The 24,137-nt window shown below is 46.1% G+C and overlaps 1 protein-coding gene across 1 annotated transcript in view; it reads right to left on the bottom strand.

The window, feature by feature from the left end:
• Positions 1 to 24,137, bottom strand: part of LOC126428335 (neuronal acetylcholine receptor subunit alpha-4-like) — a 588,239-nt gene that overhangs the window by 318,439 nt on the left and 245,663 nt on the right. The window contains exon 7 of the mRNA XM_050090270.1: positions 22,621 to 22,760. Coding sequence (XP_049946227.1) covers positions 22,621 to 22,760 — 140 coding nt within the window. The remainder of the gene's footprint in view (positions 1 to 22,620; positions 22,761 to 24,137) is intronic.

Below are 24,137 nucleotides of genomic sequence, written 5' to 3'. Positions count from 1 at the left end.
GAAACCCCACGAAGCCGGGGAACCCCAAGTTGTCAACGAGGCACTGTGCGAGCGGCCTGAGGTAATAGCGAGCATCAGAACGGATACGGCGATTAGTGAACAAAGGGTTGCTGTAGCGAGACTGTATACTGTAGCCCACAAAGCATCCAAAACTAAACGGAAAATATATCTATTCAAAAAAGCAGATAATGCAGTTGACGTCTTCCTAACAAGCTGTCTGTACAGACCAGATGTGACTTGAATTCAAAGAAATAGTATCGACACAATTGAGAGATTTATACCAAATAAATTAACAAACGACAGAGCTGATCACCCTCGGTACACAAAACGGGTTAGAACACTGTTGCAGAAAAAACAACAACAAAATGCCAATTTAAACGAACGCAGAATCGCCAAGATTGGGTACCTTTTACAGAATCTCGAAATTTAGCGCCGATTTCAATAAGATAGGCTTATAATAGTTTCCACAACGAAACTTTGTCTCGAAACCTGGTAGAAAATCCAAAGAGATTCTGGTCGTATGTGGAATATGCTAGCGGCAAGACGCGATAGCAGTGCAGATACTACCGAAGGCAGTGCTGCCGAAGCAGAGTTACTAAACACAGCCTTGCGAAATTGCTTCAACAAAGAAGACGACGTTAATATTCCAGAATTAGAATCAAGAACAGCTGTCACCATGAATAACTTAGAAGTAGAAATCCTCGCAGTAGTGAAGCAAGCAATTAGGTTACTTTCACAGTATGCTGATGCATTAGCTCCATACTTAACACTCAAATACAACCACTCGCTCCACGAGAAATCCGTACCCAAAGACTGGAAAGTTGCATTGGTCACACCAATATTCAAGAGAGGTAGTAGGAGTAATCCACTAAATTATAGGCCCATATCACTAACGTCGATATGCAGCAGGATTTTGGAACATACACTGACTTCGCAAATTATGAATTACCTAGAAGACAACGGTCTATTGACACACACTCAACACGGATTTAAGAAACATCGTTCTTGTAAAACACAACTATCTCTTTATACACACCGTATTTCTAGATTTTAAGAAGGCTTTTGACACAGTACCACACAAGCGGCCAGTAGTGAAATTGCGTGCTTATGGAATACCGTCTCAGTTATGTGACTGGATTCGTGATTTCCTATCAGAGAGGTCACAGTTGGTAGTAATTGACGGAAAGTCATCAAGTAAAACAGAATTGGTATCTGCTGTTCCCAAGCGTAGTTTAATAGGCCTTCTGCTGTTCCTTATCTATATAAACGATTTAGAAGACAATCTGAGCAGCCGTCTGATGTTGTTTGCAGGTGATTCTGTCGTTTATCGTCTAGTAAAGTCATCAGAAGACAAAAACCAATTGCAAAACGATTTAGATAAGATATCTGTATGGTGCGAAAATTGGCAATTGAACGTCAATACTGAAACGTGTGAGGCCATTCACATGGGTGCTAAAAGGAATCCTTTAAACTTAGATTACATGTTACACCAGTCAAATCTAAAAGCCGTAAATTCAAGTAATTGCCTAGGAATTACAATTACGAACAATTTGAACTGGAAAGAACACACAGAAAATGTTATGGGGAAGCCAAACCAAAGACAGCGTTTGATTAGCAGAACACTTAGAAGACGTAACGGTTGTACTAAGGAGACTGCCTACACTACGCTTGTCCGTCCTCTTTTGGACTACTGCTGCGCGATGTGGGATCCTTACCAGGTAGGACTGACGGAATACATCGAGAAAGTTCAAAGAAGGGCAGCACGTTTTGTATTATCGCCAAATAGGAGAGAGAGTGTGACTGACGTGTTACAGCATTTGGGTTAGACATCATTAAAACAAATCATTCGTTGCGGCCGAATCTTCTCACGAAATTTCAATCACTAACTTTCTCCTCCGACGCGGAAATATTTTGTTGACGCCGATCTGCATAGGGAGAAACGATCCTCATAATAAAATAAGGGAAATCAGAGCTCGCATGGAAAGATATAGGTGTTCGTTTTCTCCGTGCGCTGTCCGAGATTGCAATAACACAGAATTGCTGTGAAACTGAGTCGACGGACCCTCTGCCAGGCACTTGAGTGCGATTTGCACAGTATCCGTGTAGCTGTGGGCGGCTCCATAAGGACGTGGGCTGTGTCCACGTGGAATGGACTGAGTTCTCTGTTCCAGCTGAACCGAAGATCGGCTGGAAATGGTGACGTTCGGCTAGTTGGAGACTGTTTGCAGACATTTATGGACGTCATGTTCCCAAACAACGATGGAATTTTTATAGATGAGAACGCGCCATGTGACTGGGGCCACAGCTGTTTGAAGAACATCCCGGCCAGTTGGTACACAAAACCCTGCACCAGCATCTTCGCTATCATGCAGAGGCAGCTCGGTTCTGTATTTCTTCCAGTCACTTGTCCAGTTGATGATGCGTGGAACTGCTGGACTGCACCGGGTAGCAGGCGTGCGACGGCTTTTGTCCTCTGAGTGTATTTCGTCTGTAGAGAGGGTATCATTCTCTAAGCGGACGCTGGTTTTCGACAGAGGAAGCTTTAACAGATTCAATGTCTACGAAGACTTCCTACACCAATATTTCTCGACAGTGTACGGATAATGCTTACAATAGCATTAGTCGAGCCCTTCTGTCGGAGAAGATGAAAAAAATCAATCTGCTTGTTTTGTTTATGGTAGACCTTCGTGCCCTACTTGTGGACAGAAAGTCAGTACCAACTCGATAGGACCTAGAAGTACGCGTTTGCCTGAACGATCAATATAGTGCCCCATCCTCTAACATATTTACGATATATATAAAGAGTATTTTCGCCCTGATATTACGATACCTCAGTATGCCGAGGACCTGTGCATACGCACAATTAGTGACGACATAGGGGAAGGGAAAAGAAGCGTGATAACACATTAACGTATTTTAGCAGCTCGCTAAGAGAAAACGGGACGTGTCACAGAGAAAATCGTCCCTCTTTGTGTAGAAAAAGACGCGGACAGCAAGAGAGGCGACAAACAGAACTCGCTCTTCTCAGTTCCCTGCGACGATGATTGTGAAACTCTGGCTGTCTGCACCGGCAGCACACTAAGCTGAGCCCCACGTAGTAGGTGTGAAGAAATGGTCGATATAATAGGGCGGTAATTGTAAATACATCAATACACGTCTGGCGTATATGGAGCACTGAGGAGGCCGCCACGTTGGGATCACGAATTTACTTCAAGCTTTGTACACCTTTACTAGCCCGTTAAAACAACATGGCGTGCAAGTGCGAAGCTGTATTACTCTGGCAATTCCGAGAAAATCGCAAGAGAAGTTTTTACGCGCCTATTATGTAACTGATGTATCTATGCGTAGGCGCCAGAGATTGGAGTTCATGGTGGTCAAGTTGGAGCCACGTAAGACGAACGTGTACGAGGCGAAGGTTCGACTCCCACTCAAACTTAATTTTTAAACTAGATTTCTTTATCACTGGACATATTATTTAATTTATATGACATCTGATAAATAATATAGTTAATTTCATTTTATATGACTTCTCACGATTTTTAATTAAATTTAATTACTAGAACAAACATATTTATGAAATGAAGAAATCCCTTACACGTGCAGCCTGGTAAGGTACCCGGAACTACTTCGCACCTCAACAGCTCGAGCTGCAGACACAGAGGCAGGCCCCCTTTGGCAGTTAACCTGCGCAGCGGTGAGACGTGACTAATATAGCAAGAATACTGTAGGTGCAAAGTTTTTAAATATCGCAGAATTTAAACTTGATTTCAAAAACGAAAGTTTGAGGACGAATCGAACCGTCGCCTCGCACACGTTCGTCTTAACGCTAACCGTTTGTCCACCGTGGACTCTGACGTGCGTCACCTACGCACAGACACATCAGCTACACGAAAGACGCGACAGACTTGTCTGGCGATTTTGAGGGAACTGCCAGAGTAGTGCGCCTTACCTACTGGCACGTCGTGTTGTTTTGATGGCGCAGTAAAGGTGTACAAAGTCTGAAGTGAATCCGTCATCGGAACTTCGTGGCGTCCCCATGTCATATTAAGCTCGCCTCTGTTTTCTGTCCATGCCAGTCAGTCTATCCGAAGAACTAATCAACTGGCAGTGTAAGGCTGCTATAAATATATTGCACTGGAGCTGTGGCACCTGCAACTGCCGGACTTCTCGCTGAAGCGATCGGACCATCATCGCACTTGAGTAGGGAATATCTTATCAAACTGGTGCAAGACTTACCTGACCTCACGCTTAGGTGTGGGGTAACCCAGATATTATGAGCGACGTGAGAAACTCTGTATCCTCAACAAAACTTCTTTGTCGTGAGTGCCATTGGACACTGAATAAATTCTCTACTGCCAAGATCGCTAAAATCGTTTATTTATATAGATGACCGGATTCGGCAATTCTCTGTTGCCACGTTCGGATCTATTATTAAATCATTACATAATCTCCTCCATCAATACAGCAAGTAGTGTTATACAATGTGTAGCACCACTTACTGTACTCACGGAGAACATTATTTAATGATTTAAACACAGATACCGAGATGGTAACAGAGAATTGCCGGAACCAAACGTCCGTGTGAATAAACTATTTTAGCTATCTTGGCAGTTAAGAATTCGTTTGGTGTTCATAATACCACAGATCGCCCCCAGTCTATTCGTGAATACCACTATCACAATTTGATCTTAGAAGCAGACATGTCACTGGCCCTGGAAATATTTTGGACGTACAAGACTTTTATATAGTTCTCATAAGGCGACCATTACCAAGTGCTGATGGATCCAAGAACGAAGATGGCGCAGGCAATGCGTAATGGGGAAATGCAAAGTGACATGGTAGAAAATTTAAACTACGAAAGGACAACACAGACAGGACAGCGGAACTAATCGTAATCCTGGGAGTTGCTCCTTTTATTCAATATACTGACGAAAGAAGTTTACAGATTTAAAATCAGCCCTTGCCTTGCCGAAGAATAATAACGCCGGAAAAATGAGTCAGCCCATACCACACGGAATAGTAGACGTACGGACAGAATGCCGAAACAATAAACGGCAAGTCAGTACATATAGGACCAAAGATCACTGTGCGACACAAGGAAACGAAATTGAAGATAGTCTGGTCAAACAGGCAATGTATATGATGGCGAAGAAGGACATCCTACAGTATCGGCAAAGGGCTTCGTACAAAGCTACAGACGACAGACAAGAAATGATTGGAAGAAAGACCGGCTAGAATACTTGAAATCGAGAGACCGACATTATAGTAGCGCACTGTCAGCACTAGAAAGCAACCCCAAGAGCTGTTACGGCTGGAAGTTTCTCTGCACGCACGCTGCCGACAGCATCTTCACCGAATTCACGCTGTCGAGTCACCGCTTTGGTGCGAGTGTGGAATCCCGGAGGTTGTGAACCACTTGTTTTTCGGTCGCGACAACCGAAGGCAAGAAGCTGCAGCGTCAGAACGTTCCCCGTGTCCAGACTCCTGCCGATGTCATACCACAGGCCCTATGTAGTCAGCTAATTTGAGATAGAAGAAACCTGTAAATTTAAAATGACCTGTTAAATTTCGCGACTTAATACACTTAACTGTAGCTGATTCTTCTATACTCTGTGCTGGGAGTGATGTTTGATGTGTGGGGCGCTCAACTGCGCGTTCGTCATCGCCCGTACAAAGTCCCAGTGTGTACACAATTCAGTCTGGCCACTGGCACGAATGATGATGATGATGATGATGATGAAATGATGAGGACAACACAAACACCCAGTCCCTATGCTGGAAGTGCATGGTAGTATTGCTATCAGTAACATAACTATTAATTATCTAGTTACGCAGTGTGTACGTTCCATTACGGTTTTTTCTCTTTCTCTTTGACTCTTCGTTTTGTTTTAACGGACCTAGCGCTGTGCCACATAGTGTTCAAGTCTTATATCTTTCTAATTAGTCATATCTCGCCATGTACTTAAACAACAATGTTGTACCCGACCTAATGAAACCAGTTAAAAACATCTTGAGAAATTGTAATAATTAAGCACAATAGATTAAAAACTGTATATAGGTGGCTGTATGGATCGACACCTGAAGGCTAAGTCAAAATTTTATATAGTTGTGATCCAAAATTTATTCAAATATTCATTCATGCCGCCGTTTGCTTCTGTTGCGTAATGCAAGTGTAACCCACTCTGGAATATGTCCATGAAACGTTGGTCATAGTTTACTTACGTGAAATTGAAATAACTCAAAAGTGATATTAGAACTCAGACAGGGTTTTACGAGCACAAAAATTTCGTAGGTGCTTCAGTACTACAACATGCGGTTTCCAGAACGCTTCTGATGATGACGTACACACTCCACAGCATATTTCTCTGTGCTACGTCACTTTGTAAACTACGTTTTCGCGTCACAGCAGATTGTACGTGCGTATTTTAGGTGTACAACAAGTATGGTAACTTTGAACCTCTGTACCTGGGAAAAGACCACAGGCATCGAGAAAAATATGAAGGTTGTTCGAGATTAGGATTCTAGAATTATGTGGTAAAAATTTTAGCCAATTACTGTGGGTAGCCGTCTTGGAATCAGCGGCTGGGTTTTGGTGCCCGAAAACCGCGTTTTGGTGCGAGGTTTTATCGATAACTGATCAAAACTTTCGAAAATGATAAGATGGCGCTTCTAGTTTAGTATAGAACATACCTTAAAAATCAGAGTAATTTGCTGCGGTTAGTTATATAGACATCCGCTGCTGACTGCGAAAAATGTTGGAAAACGCTTTTGTCGAGTTTTTTCAGGAACTGCCCACGAACTAAATAATGACTCCATAAGCCATTCAAGGCTCACCGTAGACAACAATTACAAAAAGAACCAGAAGACTGTCTCCACTTTCCTAAGCTGGAGGGAGTGTGCAATGTTCAAAAACTGATCGTGCACTGCTGGATAGTTACAACAAGACAATTCTTGTGTTGGCTATGGAGATGGTCCGTCAGCCAAGAGCTGTCCGCAGCGCTCGACCCTACCTTTCTGTCACGAACAGACCCTGAAGTCGGAGCCCAGGAAAAATCCGGTTTTTACGCTGAGCATTTTGGAACCTACCGGTAGCGCGCGGTATCGCTTTTGTAGTGATGTACAGACGGGACTGATGTTTTCAAGTCGCTCACCATCGTCGAGTTTGAGTTATACATGATCGCGAAACCCAATGTACGGCATCTGTTCAAAAAATTCCAAACTTTCGTAATTTCACGCCAGTTGTGAGTTGGAGCGAAATGCGGGTGGCACCCCTGCGCTCGCCAGAGCTCAATGTGTGTCTGCTAGTGGTTTCATTGTTGTCTGTCCGTTGGTTACGGTTCAGTGCTGTATTGAGTAGAACGTTGCATCGCACAGTTTGCGAATTTCCAGATAGCAGAGTTACAGGAGCGACGCGTCCGCATTAAATTACAGAGACACCAAATGATGCAGAAAACCCACGGTGCTGGGTGCTTAATCCATACGAATAGTTCACAGGGTTTAAAAATGTCCGGACGGAAGTTAAAGATGGCCTTCGTTCAGTACCCCGTTCCACATCTACCGAAGACGCTCGTGTCAGGAACAATAACAAAATTGTTGTCATGTTTGTGCCAACAGAAGACTGACTGTTCAAAAAATGGTTCAAAATAGCTCTGAGCACTATGGGACTTAACTTCTGAAGTCATCAGTCCCCTAGAACTTAGAACTACTTAAACCTAACTAAAGTAAGGACATCACACACATCCATGCCCGAGGCAGGATTCGAATCTGCGACCGTAGCGGTCGCGCGGTTCCAGACTGTAGCGCGTAGGACGGCTCGGTCACCCCGGCCGGCAGACTGACTGTCCGAGAGAGCGCATAAGGATGGTCACGAAATCCTGACACAGCATCTTGGAATGCATCGTGTTGCCGCCAAGTTCGTCCTAGGGAGACTTTCGCGTCGCAGCCCGTGAAGAGCTTTTGGATCGCGCAAAGAGAACGAGATGTTCCTTAAGAAAATCATAACTGGTTATGAAACGTGGATCTGCGGTTACGATGTTGAGCCCGAGATTCAGTCTTGACAATGGGGCAGCTTCTCCAAGATCAAAAAAACTGCTCACGTCACTTCAAATGTCAAAACCATGCTGATACTTTTCTTTGGCTTTGAGGGATTATTGTATCATGAATTCGTGCCACAGGAACAAACTGTTACTATCGGGAAATGTTGAAACGTCTGCGAGGCCACTGGTGGCCCTTGCCTCGTGATAACGCCCCAGCACACGCGTGGCTGCTGCAGAGTTCACTGCACTGCCTCGTCCTCCGTCCTCTCCAGACGTGACCCCTGTGGTCATTTTTTTATTTCCAGAGTCGAAAACCCCGTCGAAAGAACGAAGAATTGCAACGATACACGAGATAAAAGAAAATTCGCAGACGACGCTTCGCACTATCCAGCAAGGGGCGAACCGAGAGCGCTCCCGGAAGTGGAAACGGCGTTGGAACCGGTGTGTGAGCTGTGGAGGAAACCGTGCACAACAAGTAAAAGGTAAGCGTAGAAACATTTTGTGGACAACGTTCGGGAATTTTCTGAACAGACGTCGTATCATTGTAGTGGACGCGGTCTTTGATTAAACAGAAGAATGACGTAAAACAATTAGACGTTTAATGCCGAGCACTGCTTAGTAACGAATCATTGCTAACCGTAATTCAGTGAAAGCCACACACTCACGCCACACATCAGCTCCTCTATAGCCGCAAATTACTTGTAGAATCTGAAGCTCAGTCTCTTTCAATCTCACGATCTTTACTCCACACTTAAACACCTTTCTCACTAACTAGTAGCCCTAAAATTGTTGAAATCATCATAATACATTCGACGACCAGATAATATCACTTCCGTCGGCCTTCTTTCGACTTTCTGTGCTTCTAATTTTTAGACAGATATTGATCTCTCTGGGCACAGCACCGGTGCAACAGAAAATTTACACGGACAACTATTAGAGATGCACCAATTTACATATTTTAGCTAACGCAGATAATATTCGAGGAAAAGAATGGAAAAATATTGGGCGATATCGTGTGATGGCAGAAATGCGATGCTCATATCCACAGTTGCTATCGACGAGGCACAAAGACTCGGCTGGTACTTGACTCCGCGCAGAGGCGGGGGGTCCTCCCTCCCTCCCTCCCGCCACATTGATGGCGACCGCGCGTAATCGCGGCTCGATATCCAATCACGAGCCCAGAAGATGGGGACAGCGCGCGCATTATGGGGGCCATGCCATCAGTGCACCAGCGGGGGCTCTGTTGTGTGGTCCGCCCAAGGGTTCTCTCTATCTCTCTCTCTCTCTCTCTCTCTCCATCCCTCCCTCCTACAATAGCTGAGGAACCTCGGCTATCTATTGGTGTATAATTTAAAGTATCTACATAAGAAATATTAGTTTTCGAAAAATCTACATACTACTCTTTGGCCACCTGGCGCACAGATATGAGTTCATCCTGAATCCAGAAGGCACGTTCTAGTGGTCCACTGTACGACGCTTCATTGCATCGTCACGTATTTTGTAACTTATAATTGTGGACTACATTACTGTACAACGCTACACTGCACACCACTACACTCTTGCACTAACTATCAGACCCTAGGTAGATTTCTCCGTTTGTCTGGATACTAAGCCCCTGGCATGTTGCTGCAGTCGCCTGCCGTACCGCTCTAAGTTGGAGAGCTTGGGAGACGGCTGTCAGGCTCTCAGTAAATCCTTGCTGGTCCTTCCTGGGGCCCATCTGCTTACTGCTTCCTCAAATTTGTGGTGGGTAGATATTCTGCCATGGTGCGTCTCGTTGTCAGTGTAAGATCTCTTCCTGCATGTCTCTCAGACACGTTGGCTTGCTGTTCGTAGGCTGGTACTCTAGCTCTCAGCGAACTCAATTTATTCCACAATTCCTCGCCCCTTATCAGGCTATACACTGCGGCATTACCGAAGACGTTCCTCTCCTAGTCTGTAACGTTTGTCTAACCTCACACTCCCAGAAGATATGGTCCGGAGCGTCATTCACAAACGACTATGGCGCGTTGTCGTATTTCCAGTAGGTAGCTAGGATATCGACAACGTCGCGACATCGGTACTCCGCAATCCAGTTACGGCGCGTGCTGGAGGGAACCTGTACCACGACTTGTCATTTTCTTTCCTCTTCCAGTAGCAAATATAGCGAGGGAGAAAGACTGTCAATATGCCTCTATACGAGCCTTAATCTCTCGTATCTTATGTAAGCAATCCTTACGCGCAACGGACGTTGGAGGCACTGGTCGTTCTGCGCTCAACATAAGTTTTATCAACATTGTACCTCGAAAGAAACAGCGCCTTCCCTCCAGAGATTCCCATTTGAGTTCCCGAAGCATCCCCATAACACTTGCATGTTGTTCGAACCTACCACTAACAAGTCTAGCTGCCCGCCTCTGAATTGCTTCGTTAGCTTCCTCTAATACGACATGATACGGATCCCAAACTCCCGAGCAGTACTCAAGAATAGATCGCACCAGCGTCCTGTATGCGGTCTCCTTTACAGCTGCACCACACTTTCCTAGAATTCTCACAGTAAACCGTAGTCCACCATTAACCTTTCCTACCACAATCCTAGCGTGCTCGTTCCATTTCATTTCGCTTTGCAACGTTGTTGTTGTTGTTGTTGTTGTTGTGGTCTTCAATCCTGAGACTAGTTTGATGCAGCTCTCCATGCTACTCTATCCTGTGCAAGCTCCTTCATCTCCCAACACCTACTGCAGCCTACATCCTTCTGAATCTTCTTAGGGTATTCATCTCTTGGCCTCCCTCTGAAATTTTTACCCTCCACGCTGCCCTTCAATACTAAATTGGTGATCCCTCCATTTCTCAGAACATGTTCTACCAACCGATCCCTTCTTCTAGTCAAGTTGTGCCACATGCTCCTCTTCTCCCCAATTCTATTCAGTACCTCCTCATTAGTTGTGTGATCAACCCATCTAATCTCCAGCATTCTTCTGTAGCACCACATTTCGAAAGCTTCTATTCTCTTCTTGTCTAAACTATTTATCGTCCACGTTTCACTTCCATACATGGCTACACTCCATACAAATACTTTCAGAAACGACTTCCTGACACTTAAATCTATATTCGATATTAACAAATTTTTCTTCTTCAGAAACGCTTTCCTTGCCATTGCCAGTCTACATTTTATATCCTCTCTACTTCCACCATCATCAGTTATTTTGCTCCCCAAATAGCAAAACTCCTTTAATACTTTAAGTGTGTCATTTTCTAATCTAATTCCCTCAGCATCACCCGACTTAATTCGACTACATTCCATTACCCTTGTTTTGCTTTTGTTGATGTTCATCATATATCCTCCCTTCAAGACACTGTCCATTCCGTTCAACTGCTCTTCCAAGTCCTTTGCTGTCTCTGGCAGAATTACAATGTCATCGGCTAACCTCGAAGTTTTTATTTCTTCTCCATGGATTTTAATACCTACTCCGAACTTTTCCTTTAATTCCTTTACTGCTTGCTCAATATACAAATTGAATAACATCGGGGATAGGCTACAACCCTCTCTTACTCCCTTCCCAACCACTGCTTCCCTTTCATACCCCTCGACTCTTATAACTGCAATCTGCTTTCTGCACAAATTGTAAATAGCCTTTGGCTTCCTGTATTTTACCGCTGCCACCTTCAGAATTTGAAAGAGAGTATTCGAGTCAACATTGTCAAAAGCTTTCTCTAAGTCTACAAATGCTAGAAACGTAGGTTTGTCTTTCCTTAATCTATCTTCTAAGATAAGTCGTAGGGTCAGTATTGCCTCACGTGTTCCAACATTTCTCCGGAATCCAAACTGATCTTCCCCAAGGTCCGGTTCCACCAGTTTTTCCACTCGTCTGTAAAGAATTCGCGTTAGTATTTTGCAGCTATGACTTATTAAACTGATAGTTTGATAATTTTCACATCTGTCAACACCTGCTCTCTTTGGGATTGGAATTATTATATTCTTCTTGAAGTCTGAGGGTATTTCACCTGTCTCATACATCTTGCTCACCAGATGGTAGAGTTTTGTCAGGGCTGGCTCTTCAATTTCTTCGTCATCTGCATAGCTAGTTGGCATATAAACTTGTACTATTGTAGTAGGTGTGGGCTTCGTATCTATCTTGGCCACAATAATGCGTTCACTATGCTGTTTGTAGTAGCTTACCCGCATTCCTATTTTCCTATTCATTATTAAACCTACTCCTGCATTACCCCTATTTGATTTTGTGTTTATAACCCTGTAAACACCTGACCAGAATTCTTGTTCCTTCTGCCACCGAACTTCACTAATTCCCACTATATCTAACTTTAACCTATTCATTTCCCTTTTTAAATTTTCTAACCTACCTGCCTGATTAAGGGATCTGACATTCCACGCTCCGATCCGTAGAACGCCAGTTTTCTCTCTCCTGATAACGACGTCCTCCTGAGTAGTCCCCGCCCGGAGATCCGAATGGGGGACTATTTTACCTCCGGAATATTTTACCCAAGAGGACGCCATCATCAGTTAACCATACAGTAAAGCTGGATGCCCTCGGGAAAAATTACGGCCGTAGTTTCCCCTTGCTTTCAGCTGTACCAGCACAGCAAGGCCGTTTTGGTTAGTGTTGCAAGGCCAGATCAGTCAATCATCCAGACTGTTGCCCCTGCAACTACTGAAAAGGCTGCTGCCCCTCTTCAGGAACCACACGTTTGTCTGGCCTCTCAACAGATACCCCTCCGTTGTGGTCGCACCTACGTTACGGCCATCTCTATCGCCGAGGCACGCAAGCCTCCCCACCAACGGCAAGGTCCATGGTTCATGGGGGGGGATCCTGTTTAAAATACTGCTGCTCATATCTTTGCAATGAACGAAGTTATGCGAATGGCTGCTGGTTCAAGTCCCCCTGGTAGCTGGACAACATTTGCTCGAAATATTCTTTTTATTTTGCTTCCGGACAAAACTTTATTTGGGATGGTCGAGATAAACAGGACGCACGGTATATCAGTGCCACTTTTCAACTTTCTCTCGGTTGCTCACTATTTGTGTGCCACAGAACTCTTATCATTTGTATGGAAATGTTTCTCTTTTCTGCAAAGGTTTCTGTAACTTAACTTTCCCATATTCATACATACTTTCTGCGGCCCCCTCTGTTTACGATCAGTCTGAACACACGGAGACTCGCCCGGTGTAAGCCCGTTCATCTCTCCTTCTGGTAGCTGTGCGACATTCCTTCTCGTTTTGAACTGCACGATGTGAGCTTCAGTGAGATTAAGAGACTGTCTAGTAGAGCAGTTTCATCCGTAGATGATCCTCACCCTAAACTGCAGCACGGGTAGGCCAAATAACTTACCGTATGTGCACTCGCACATAGCGTTTGACGCTGGTTCCCCACTCCGCGCGATCCGTCATAGCCGTGAAGGAGAGAGAAAGAGAGAGAGAGAGAGAGAGAGAGAGAGAGAGAGAGAGAGAGGGAGGGAGAGAGGAGAGAGGGTGACAGCGCCAGCTTCCTGTAAAACAGGCAGCCAGCAGCGGCAGCAGGAATGTGGGTTAATAATGAGGGGAATCCCAGGCCTGGCATTCCGCGCAGGTTGGCAGCCCTGCTCAGTGAGCAACCGCAGCCAGCCACCGACATATAACCCGTCCCGCCCGCCAATCGTGTCGCAGCTGCCATAAATACTGCATACCAGAGGCTGGTAACTCACCAAAACACGGAAACACATATTTTTTAATATAAGTGGCGATCTAAATGTTTCTGTTCCAGAATCCGATGCGAGTCGCCAGAACCACCATTACACGTTCTTCGTTCTCCGACGGACGTTTACCAGCGTCTGTCGTTGGACAGAAAGGTAAGAATAACAGCGCTCCGGTTCTGTTTGGACGCATTTGGTGAGAAAGTAGGCACAGTTTAGCGCACGCACGTCGCAGAGTCGCCACTGCTACACCAGTCCGTTGCGTACACGACTCGTGCCAGAACGAGACTGTCTGGTTTCCTGGATCGGAGAGTGCAGTGAGGCGCGGCCGGGGCCGTGCCGTTCCGACTCGGTTTGGGGAGCAGCTCGTAAGTGAACGGTGGTTTTACACGTCTGCAGCTTTGCTTCTATAACTGTCGATGATTTTTAAAGGGATAAGTGGTTAGTTGCTTATTGTATGGCCTCAAATGACAAGCAAGATTGAAATGCGTGCCGTTCGCAATACGTTTAAATTCGCCAGTTATTACGCCCCACGGCAGCTGCTGACGTGAAACATGCTCACGGGGCGGAACACGACGGCGCAGAGTCGGATAATGTCCCGCTGTGCGCAGCCATTTTCTTATGTATGGAGAAACTCCTGGAAGTTCCGGCTATATCTACCGTCATTCAGTTTCCGACTTTTATCAACAACGAGAAACCCGTATTGTGAGTAGTTCCAACAATCAGCACATATCTTTACAAATTCATTGTATGACATGTCGGTCCCTACATGAGCCTGGGAAATGTGTTTTAAATTGCGATTGTCTTGTTTGAAGCCTATAATGAGGTTGGTGTTATCCCTCATCAACTGTTTTGGGATTCTGGAATATGTCTGACTCAGATAAAATACGTCAACACGCATATGACGACCAAATCAGAAATATCTACAGATTTGATCCTGCTTTTCAACAGCCACATCGTCAAATATGAAGACAGTGTTAGGCTTTACCTCTTCAGGTGGGGGGATGTCGTCGCTTTCACTGAGTGCTCTGTACGTTACACCATCTACCCCATCTAACATTTTCTGCAGTAATTGGTACCTGGATTGAAACAGTGTTTTGGAGAAGACGAAAAGGTGCTCGAATCGGACTCCGTCTATGTGCGTTAACAGAGCCATGAGGACATTTATCTTACCACAGTTGGAAGGACCTACAATCATCGCTCGCATGCTGTCAGGAAGGAGTGCTCCATTCTTCTTCTTCTTATCGGTCTATTGGTCCTGGTCGTCATCACAGGACCAGTCGCCTACAACAAAGTCCTTGCGGCGAGGATGCTCCACCCAGCCTGCCACGATACCTACTTTGCTGGGTACTGGCGTGCAACAGGCTTTTATGTGATAAACAATATGAATGTGTAGCCACTATAGCGCAGTCACCTTACCAACAGGGCTACAACAGCTACACGATAGAATGAACTCCAGGTGGTATACTTCAAGGGAAGAGTGTCACACACATTAACATACATAAACGTATACTAACGTGCATTAACGTATGTGACATTTTTGTCAAGAGAAATAAAAAGACAAACAGAAATTTAAGATTATAAATATATTTATTTATTCACGATCTGCAATTATGATCAGCATGGAAAAAAATAACTTCATTCTTTTTCAAACGATGCAGCAGAAGTACAGTATTAGGAAACTAGCTGCTTGTTATATCCCTCAAATTCAGCACATATATCTCATAATGTGATAGGCGCATTGCAATAGTCTGGTATTACATCAGTAAATTTGAGTTCAGCATTTTCAACACCTATTCGAGGAATAGCACAAGACGTCGGCACAGCAGTTGTACAGGTACTAAAACAATAATCTATATCTTCTATGTGACTCCTACATGTGTGAAGCCTGTTCATGATGTCACTGTATACAGCTTGAACATACGGGCGCCATCTACTTAGACTCTCTATTGTACTAGTTACTGCCACGTCTAGACTGAATAAATAACAATAGTCGAGTACTGCATGAAAATACTCTGACCCTCAACACTTTTAATTCTTAGTGTAACATCGTCATACGTTGATAGAAAACAGTTAGACTGCCACAGTACATGTCCTGGTAGGAGTGGGACGGAGCGTATTCGGTAGTCGTATGCTTCCTGACGTATGTTTTTACACGACAGAGTTCATCCCATTCGTAGTCAGAAAACCTAACTTTAATATTTTTGGACACACTTTCGAGCACTAATACAGTTGACAGGCTGCCGTCTTGTGAAACTTCAAGTCCTAGATGAAGATGTTTTGAACCACTAACTGTTAAGACATAGCATGAGGCGAACAGTAAAAGCTGTGGTGCACTGCAGGTCGCTATCACGACATCCACAACATCCACGCCAGCGCGGTTAGCCTGCTGTTCGTGCACTGATGGCTGTACGTCTCTTGTGTGATGAACAACGGACGGCGCGTACGAAGGAGTCCAGTAATGTGAAGCCGCCTCAAACGCAGTCCCTGGCACCGACATTAGCACCTCGTTTTCCTGCTCCAGCATGCTGAGAAGCTGTGCTACGGGATCCTGCGTGGAAGAGTCCGAGGCCACCACGTGTGCGGGTCCCGACAGGTTGGAACCTGCTGATGCTGACGTCACGGGTGAAGCTAGCGCAAAGAGAGCATATTCGTAAGCATAATATGCTGCTGCTACAGAAATAATAATGATAATAATAGTAATTGTAATTTTGCGAAATAGATACTTACTCTTCTCCTGCCGCCTCTTCCTATTCTGCTGCTGCTGCTGCTCTGGTGACTGACGCTTCATCTTGACTGACTGACTGACCTGAACAGGGATCGAGCAGCTGCTGAGTCCACCTACGTCATCATGATGCCGTGTTCATATTGGCTGAATCGTGTGATCACATGACCTATCGAAGTGCCCTCTAGCGGTGAGCTCGTGAACTAGATCAGTTCTTCGGTATGCTGGATCGGAGGCAGTCGTCTCTTGTGGGCTGGGAGCTTATACGGTGCTTTTAGAAAAGGCACACAGTTCCGACAATAGCAGATGTTTCCGTGAGATGGGCAATGCATCTTTAAAGCATCTCGCTGCAACGCATTTATATGCAGAACCGTATTCTTCCCATTCATATGTTCGAGCATTAATGCGTGCTTCCATTCCGCATGTAGGAAGCTATGGGGGCAGTCCTCGACTGTATGCTTACAAACAACATAGCTGTTAAACTCATCCCGCTCAAACACCAATAACTCATCGATAGAACGCATTCGGCACGGCAACGAGGATGGGGGGTGAGCAGCTGATCTTCAATGGTATATATGGAGTGTACAAATATGCTTAGACCGAAGCGAACTGACATCAACTGGACGTCTCTTTCGTTTTGGGAGAGTGAGTGCTTCATGATGACTATCTCGGCAGTTTGCGCATGAGCATGTGCTGGTTACGATATGCATCCTGGCTCCATCCCTCTGCAATGCCGAAATCTGCTGAACAGAATTCATGTACTTATTCCTCCTACACTCCTCCACTATCATACTCTTCCATGCGTGATGTAGTGAACTGCGGCTACAGTCCTCCCTCGAATGTCTACAGGTAATCCAGCTGTTGCAAGCTGTTCTATCCTTCACATTCATCTCGATGATCGAACACATGACGATGGTTTGACAACGACAGCTCAGCAAAGACTGAATGTCCACCACCAATTCCGGTCATCTGAGTGGAGAAAAAAAAATTGTCGCCATCTTGAATAACGGTACTCGCACCATCAGCCGACGTCAAGACAGCGTCCTCTGCGTACCAAGCCACGTGGTGGGTGCACTGGATGCAGCCATCTCGAATAACGGTACTTGCGTCACGATCTGACTTTGCAGTGGCGCTCTCTGGTGGCGACGATACGAACTGAGCCAGTCGTAGTCCAGACCCAGTGGCGAACACACGTGCTTGAAATTGGTTACATAATAGAGACAAGTCCATTTTCCCCGCCAATTTCCTAGGTGTGACGCATTATCATGTTGGAATTTGAACTTCCCGCCATTTCCTGGGGGAGGGGAGGTTAGGTTAGTGGAGGTAGCCCATCTGACCATCTTCCCGCCAAAATTCAAACTTCCCGCCAAAATCCGCCATCTTGATTGACGTCACTGGGGGTGTGTCTGTGACGTCACGCCCGCCATCTTGGATAACGATAGTTGCGTGTTCCCACGTTGCCCCGACTCCAGTGACACACGACGGTCGGGAAAGAGAGCGGATTCCCGCGGGACCAGTGCTGTTTCTCGTAGCTACAATTTGTCACAAGCAATGAACGCAGAGGTGCTCCTCGTGTCGGTGTAAACAACGTCGCTACCCTCGACCAAAATCCAGGTACGGGTACCACTAAACAAAACTACTGAAGTCACTACAATTATATTTCCAAACGACACACGTATTCAGTGTCGCACAGACACCCAACACGTCTACACCTATCTCTACATATATATTCCGCAAGCCACCGTGTAGTGTGTAGTGTTTAGTACCTCGCGCCACTAGTAGCCGTCTCCGTTCAGAAACATAGCCAGGGAACAACGACTGTCTGTGTGCCTCCGTATGGGCCCTAATTTGTCTCGTCTTCGAAGTCCTCACACGTAATGGACATTGAAGCCAGTAGCATCGTCGTGTGGCCAGCTTCAAATTCCGCTTCTGTAAATTTTCTCAATAGTATTCCTCCAAAAGAACGTCGCCTTCCCTCCAGAGATTCCCAATTGAGTTATCAAGGAACATCCGTAACACTTGCTTGTTGATCGTATCTACAGGTAATAAGTTTGGCAGCCCGCATCTGAACTTCCTCGACGTCCTCTTTCAATCGCAGCTGATGGGATCCCGAACAGTCAACACGAACTTCAGAATAAGTCGCACTAGTGTTGTGCGTGCGCCGTTCCTTACAGATCGCCAACACTTTCCTGAAATAAACCGTAGTCGACCATTCGGCTTCCCTGCTACCGTTCTTACAGACTCGTTCCATTTCACACCGCATCGCAGCTTTGCGCCTGGATTTTTAAGCAGCACACCCCCGACATTGTATTGGAGCACTACAGAACTGTTTCTTTCTTCCCACTCAAATTCAATAACTTATATTTTCTTGCACTTAGAGCAACCTGCCATTCATCAGAGCGGCTGCAAATTTTGTCCAAGTCGTCCTGCAGTCACTCAATGGCGGCACCTTTCCGTACACCGCAGCATCGTCAGCAGAGAACCACAGAATGCTGCCCCCCTAGAGTTCTATGACACTCCTGACGACACTCTTGTCTCTGGAGAGGACAACGTACTGGGTTCTGTCACTCAAGACGTATACGAGCCACTCTCAAATCTGGGAACCTATTCTGTATTGTATCTTCGCTAACAGTCTGCAGTGGAGCATCGTGTCAAAAGCTTTCCGGTAATCTAGGCACATGGAACCTAGCTGTTGCCCTTCACCGATGGGTGGCAGAATATGTTGGGAGAAAAGGGCAAGCTCAGTTTGGCACGAGCGATGCTTTCTAAATCCGCCTCAATATATCATTGTACGTTGCACGTAGTCCTGCAGAGTACAGTGCCCCATCTGCTCTTTGGACGAATGGGCTGCGGCCACTGCTGCTGCAGCGGCGACTGCCAGTGGAACTGGAAGTGGCTCTCACTGAAGCACCTCGCTGGAACTCCCGAAAACACCCTCCAGGCAGTGTCTCGGTAAAGCGCCAGAGTGCGAGTCACACTCCAGTGCGCACTCATACTATGCTCTCCACTATTTATTCCACGTAATGTGAAACAGAGTTCTGTCGCGGCAAGAACTGCACGGCGGACCCGCTTCGCCCGTCTCTCGCAGTCAGCTGCAGCTTCGCTGCTCGGCGGGAGCCTTAGGCGTGCAGCAGAGAGTGTTGTCTGCGAAGTGTAGACCGTATTCTCCGTGGCGTCTGATGACTGTCGTAGTGATTTTTTTGTGGTTACTGACAAGGAGAAGCAAGAGGAGGAACGGCGTGCAGAACGCCTACACTACGAATGCTGTCACCACTTCTACCAGGAGCTCAAAAAATTTGCAGAGCACTCTTTCAGACAGTTACGAATGTCACGACAAACTTTCCAATATATTTTTAACATTGTGCGTCAGTAAATCACGAAACAGATGAAGATTCGGACCAACGTTCTTAGTGCAGTGTCTTTGGAGGTGGGAGTGATACCCACTCTGCGATAATATCTCATCAGTTTTTATTTACATCTACTTTATGTGGTACATCTACCACGTCTAGATTATTGCCCCGATAGTGGAAAGGCTACATTAGGTGAAAAAGTGGTACTAACTTGAAAAGAATATTGTACTTAATTCTTAATGACATACCCTGCTTAATTTCTCCATTAGATGTCACTGAATTACAGGTCTTTAAGAATTATCACAGTAACAATAAAAATATGTAAGGTTACAAGTGACGCCCTACGAGTATCTGGTGTTGCGAGGTAGCAGCACATCGAGGATCTCTCGGTATCTATGTAACTGGTTGTAGACAAACGACCTGTACGGTTATACTGGCGGTTAAAAGATTTTATTATTTCGTTGTCTTCGTGTTATATCTTGCGTGTTACGGAAGTATGCGGTTTCAAAGCATCTACACATTGAAGGTCTCCCAAAAATCCGTTATTTTGGTACGATTTGTTATAATTAAATGTCAATCAATAACATATTAGCGACTGAAGGCTTCATGAGGAGGTACCATCAAAGACATTCTGGTACGTCACACAAGGGTAGCGCAGTGGAGTGGACATAGGCACCCAGTTACGAGGTTAGCTGCACTTCGTCTGAGTCCTGCTATTACAACACCACACACACACACACACACACACACACACACTCACATTATGTAAAAGAAATGTAACAGTTAAATAGCAGAATGTTTCGATCTAAAGCAGTTCTTCAAGTACTTGTAGTACGATATCTTGGACTTTCTTTCACGCACTCTAAAGATTCTGCTACTGAATAGAAACAACAGTCAAATAAGAATATCCTTAAAGTTATAGAAAAAGTGAGAATGGCGAAAGTTACTTCATCTTTTGCACATTTGTAATCAAACTTTTATAAGCCGATGTCCTTAGTGACTGTATGGGGTACTTTCCTTTCGGAAACAACACGACTAGCGTATCGTGAAGTCTGCAAATGTGTGCTTCCAAAGAGCTGACGTCCCCCTGCGAATGTTCTCCAGCAAGCCGCGTGATTTGCGAGCGACGCGCAGCCGCGAACGGCAGGTTAACTCTGCTGTAAGCGCGCCACGACGGTTCCAGGAGCGCCACACTCGGGCGTCGAGATGGACGAAACTGGCGTGACGCGAGCCCGTCTGGGGCGCTGCTGAGCGCCGGCTCTCCACCACACACCACGCGCTCGTAGCTTAGGCGACGTGTCCGTAGACGGCTGCTGGCCGGTGCGCACGTGGAGGACGACGTACGAGTGTGGAAGTCGGGCTCTGGCCGCGAAGCTGCGGCCATCCGCTTCCCTCGCACTGCCGCAGACCGCAGCGTGGTTCGCCACTCCACATCACTCGTCTCACTGTCACTAACAGAGCAGCGGCGTCGGAAACGTCGCTTAGCACCGACTGCACGAATGTGTGGCTTACGAGGAGCTGCCACATTCCTCTTAACTCCCTACCCAGAGCCACTGCGCCAGCTGCACTGCTGTCACCACTTTGGAACTTACGTGCAACTCCTCCCGCTGATTTGGCATCATTTTTTACAGCCACTCTCCGGTCGCTGTTAGTCTGTACGCGAGGTCTTCAGCTGTGACTGCGAGGTGTTTCCACTTCAGAATGGCACGTTTAGAGGGGTTGAAATGTCCCTGACGGAGTTGTTACGACGTGACATCCAATGATCAGCTAACGATGCAAGCCACTGAACTCCCCTAAGTGACCCACTGCTTCTCTGCTGACAACATAATACTGGAATGAGATTTTCACTCTGCAGCGGAGTGTCCGCTGATATGAAACTTCCTGGCAGATTAAAACTGTGTGCCGGACCGAGACTCGAACTCGGGACCTTGCCCTTCGCGGGCAAGTGTTTTTAATCTGCCAGGAAGTTTCATATCAGCGCACACTCCGCTGCAGAGTGAAACTCTCGTTCTGGAAACATCCCTCAGGCTTTGGCTAAGCGATGTCTCCGCAATATCCTTTCTTTCAGGCGTGTTAGTTCTGCGAGGTTCTCAGGAGAGCTTCTGTAAAGTTTGGAAGGTAGGAGAGGAGATACTAGATACTGGCGGAATTAAAGCTGTGAGGACGGGGCGTGAGTCGTGCTTGGGTAGCTCAGTTGGTAGAGCACCTGCCCGCGAAAGGCAAAGGTCCCGAGTTCGAGTCTCGGTCCGGCCAGCAGTTTGAACCAACACAATACTGCCCGCCTCCTCTCACACTGAAGGGTCCGCCTCTGCTGACGTGTCATGGCCCGTTCGGCTTCACATAGGGGCGTCCGGATTCTTTTGACGGGGCAACGTATATCCGACGTTCCAACGTATCAGGAAAGTATCGGGAGAAATTATCTGAAATGTAAGTCGTTATTTCTAAGCAACCGGCGTTTGTCGAAACAACTGAACAGGTACGAGGGGCAGGCCGTCTCGGCAGTATTTACGATCCCGGCCGTCCGACTTTCAATTTAAGCTAATTTTTCGGATATTTTGCGAAAAGTTTGGACGCCAGTATTAAAGACCGTTATAGGAGAACTGCAGAGTGCCGTTGCAATATATCGTTCGATTGAAAAAATGCGTGACTCGAATATCTCGTTTGGAACAATAGTTGCGTGGGCTGGACACAGGATACAGCTCCGTATGCCGGAAACATCGCGTCGGTATCTCCAACTGAGGGACTAGAGCGAGTGCGTGGGGCTGCCCTCCCTCTCACACCTGTAACCTCCGCTTCATCGAGAAACACAAAACATTAAAGTGGACACTTGGGCTGCGGTACTCACCACGTCTATGAGCTGGGACAGCTTGAGCTTGATCTTGACGGTGAGCGCGTCGCTGACGTTGACGACGGGCCGCACCAGCTTGTTGTAGTTGCTCAGCAGGTCGTCGTACAGCCGCTTCGCGTCGGGGTTGCCGGCCGCGCCTGCAACACGCGGGGGCGACGCCCCGTCTCACAGGGAATACACAGCTCTGTCGCAGGACTGGTCTGTTCTGAGCGCCGTGGCGGGAGGCACTGCACAGACAGATGCTGGGCGAGTGTCAAAAGTCGGCTGCTGTGCTCACACACATGCATACAAACACACAGAGGTCATCACCCGGCGGCGCTGCAGCTCCACTCCCCCACTGGCAACGACGCACAGTTAACGACTCCCGCCTTCGTCCACCTTCAAGTCTGAGGTTTTTTCTCAGAGTACTTCAATACTATCTGTCATATAAAATTGTTATTTCTTAAAAGCTAACTACCGTCTATTGTGCATGTCGAATCCTGCTCCGATGTAAGAGAAGGCCTTATTGTCCTAATCATTATATATTAAATAAATAAATCGACAAATAAAAATAAATATAAAGGGTTGGAAATGACAAAGAGATTTTCGTTAGTAGACTGGGCATACGATTGTGAGGCAATGAGACAGCCTTGCAACCTATTTCCAACGCTATCGATAAACTGAGAAAGCAATAAAGGAAACTAAAGAGACATTTGTAAAGCGAATCAAACATCGAGAAGGGCAATTAAAAACTTTTCCGTCTGTGGCTGACATTCTGATTCTGTTACAGGTATTAAGCGACTTGTAAGGTCAGTCGATCGGACTATATAGTGTCTTTGAAAACAAATGGTTCAAATGGCTCTGAGCACTATGCGACTTAACTTCTGAGGTCATCAGTCGCCTAGAACTTAGAACTACTTAAACCTAACTAACCTACGGACATCACACACATCCATGCCCGAGGCAGGATTCGAACCTGCGACCGTAGCGGTCGCTCGGCTCCAGACTGTAGCGCCTAGACTCCGGCCGGCTCTTGGAAAACAGTCGTAAGACGAATACCAACATAAGATACCAAAGTAACTGGCGGCGGCCGCAGTAGAGAAGATACATTTGCAACAGACAACAACGACACATTCATTTCCGAAAAAGAGAAATTTCGTAACATCAGATATAAACTCATCTGTAGGAAGTCTATTCCGACTGCACTTGTTTGGAGTACAAGCTTTCTACTGTGGCGCTACAGGGAACATTGAAGGCTGGACGGCTAGAATGAGAAGGTACTGAAGCGAATTGGGAAAAATCTACTTGTGGCTCAACTTGTCTAAAAGAAGGATCGGTTCGTAGCATACATCCTGAGACGTCAAAGAGTCTGGACGAAAGTCTAGTGGTTAAAACTTGTAGAGGGAGAATACGGTAAGCGAGTTCAAATGCGTGTGAGTCGCAGAGATGAAGAACCGATCGCGTGGTAGTCGCAGCAAACCGAATCAACAACTATGAAGTTATCCTTAATCGTAGTGTTAGAAGATGTTACCTGT

This window comes from Schistocerca serialis, chromosome 12 (genome assembly GCF_023864345.2).
Source record: "Schistocerca serialis cubense isolate TAMUIC-IGC-003099 chromosome 12, iqSchSeri2.2, whole genome shotgun sequence".
NCBI lineage: Eukaryota > Metazoa > Arthropoda > Insecta > Orthoptera > Acrididae > Schistocerca > Schistocerca serialis.
This window is presented reverse-complemented; position numbering and strand designations above follow the sequence as displayed.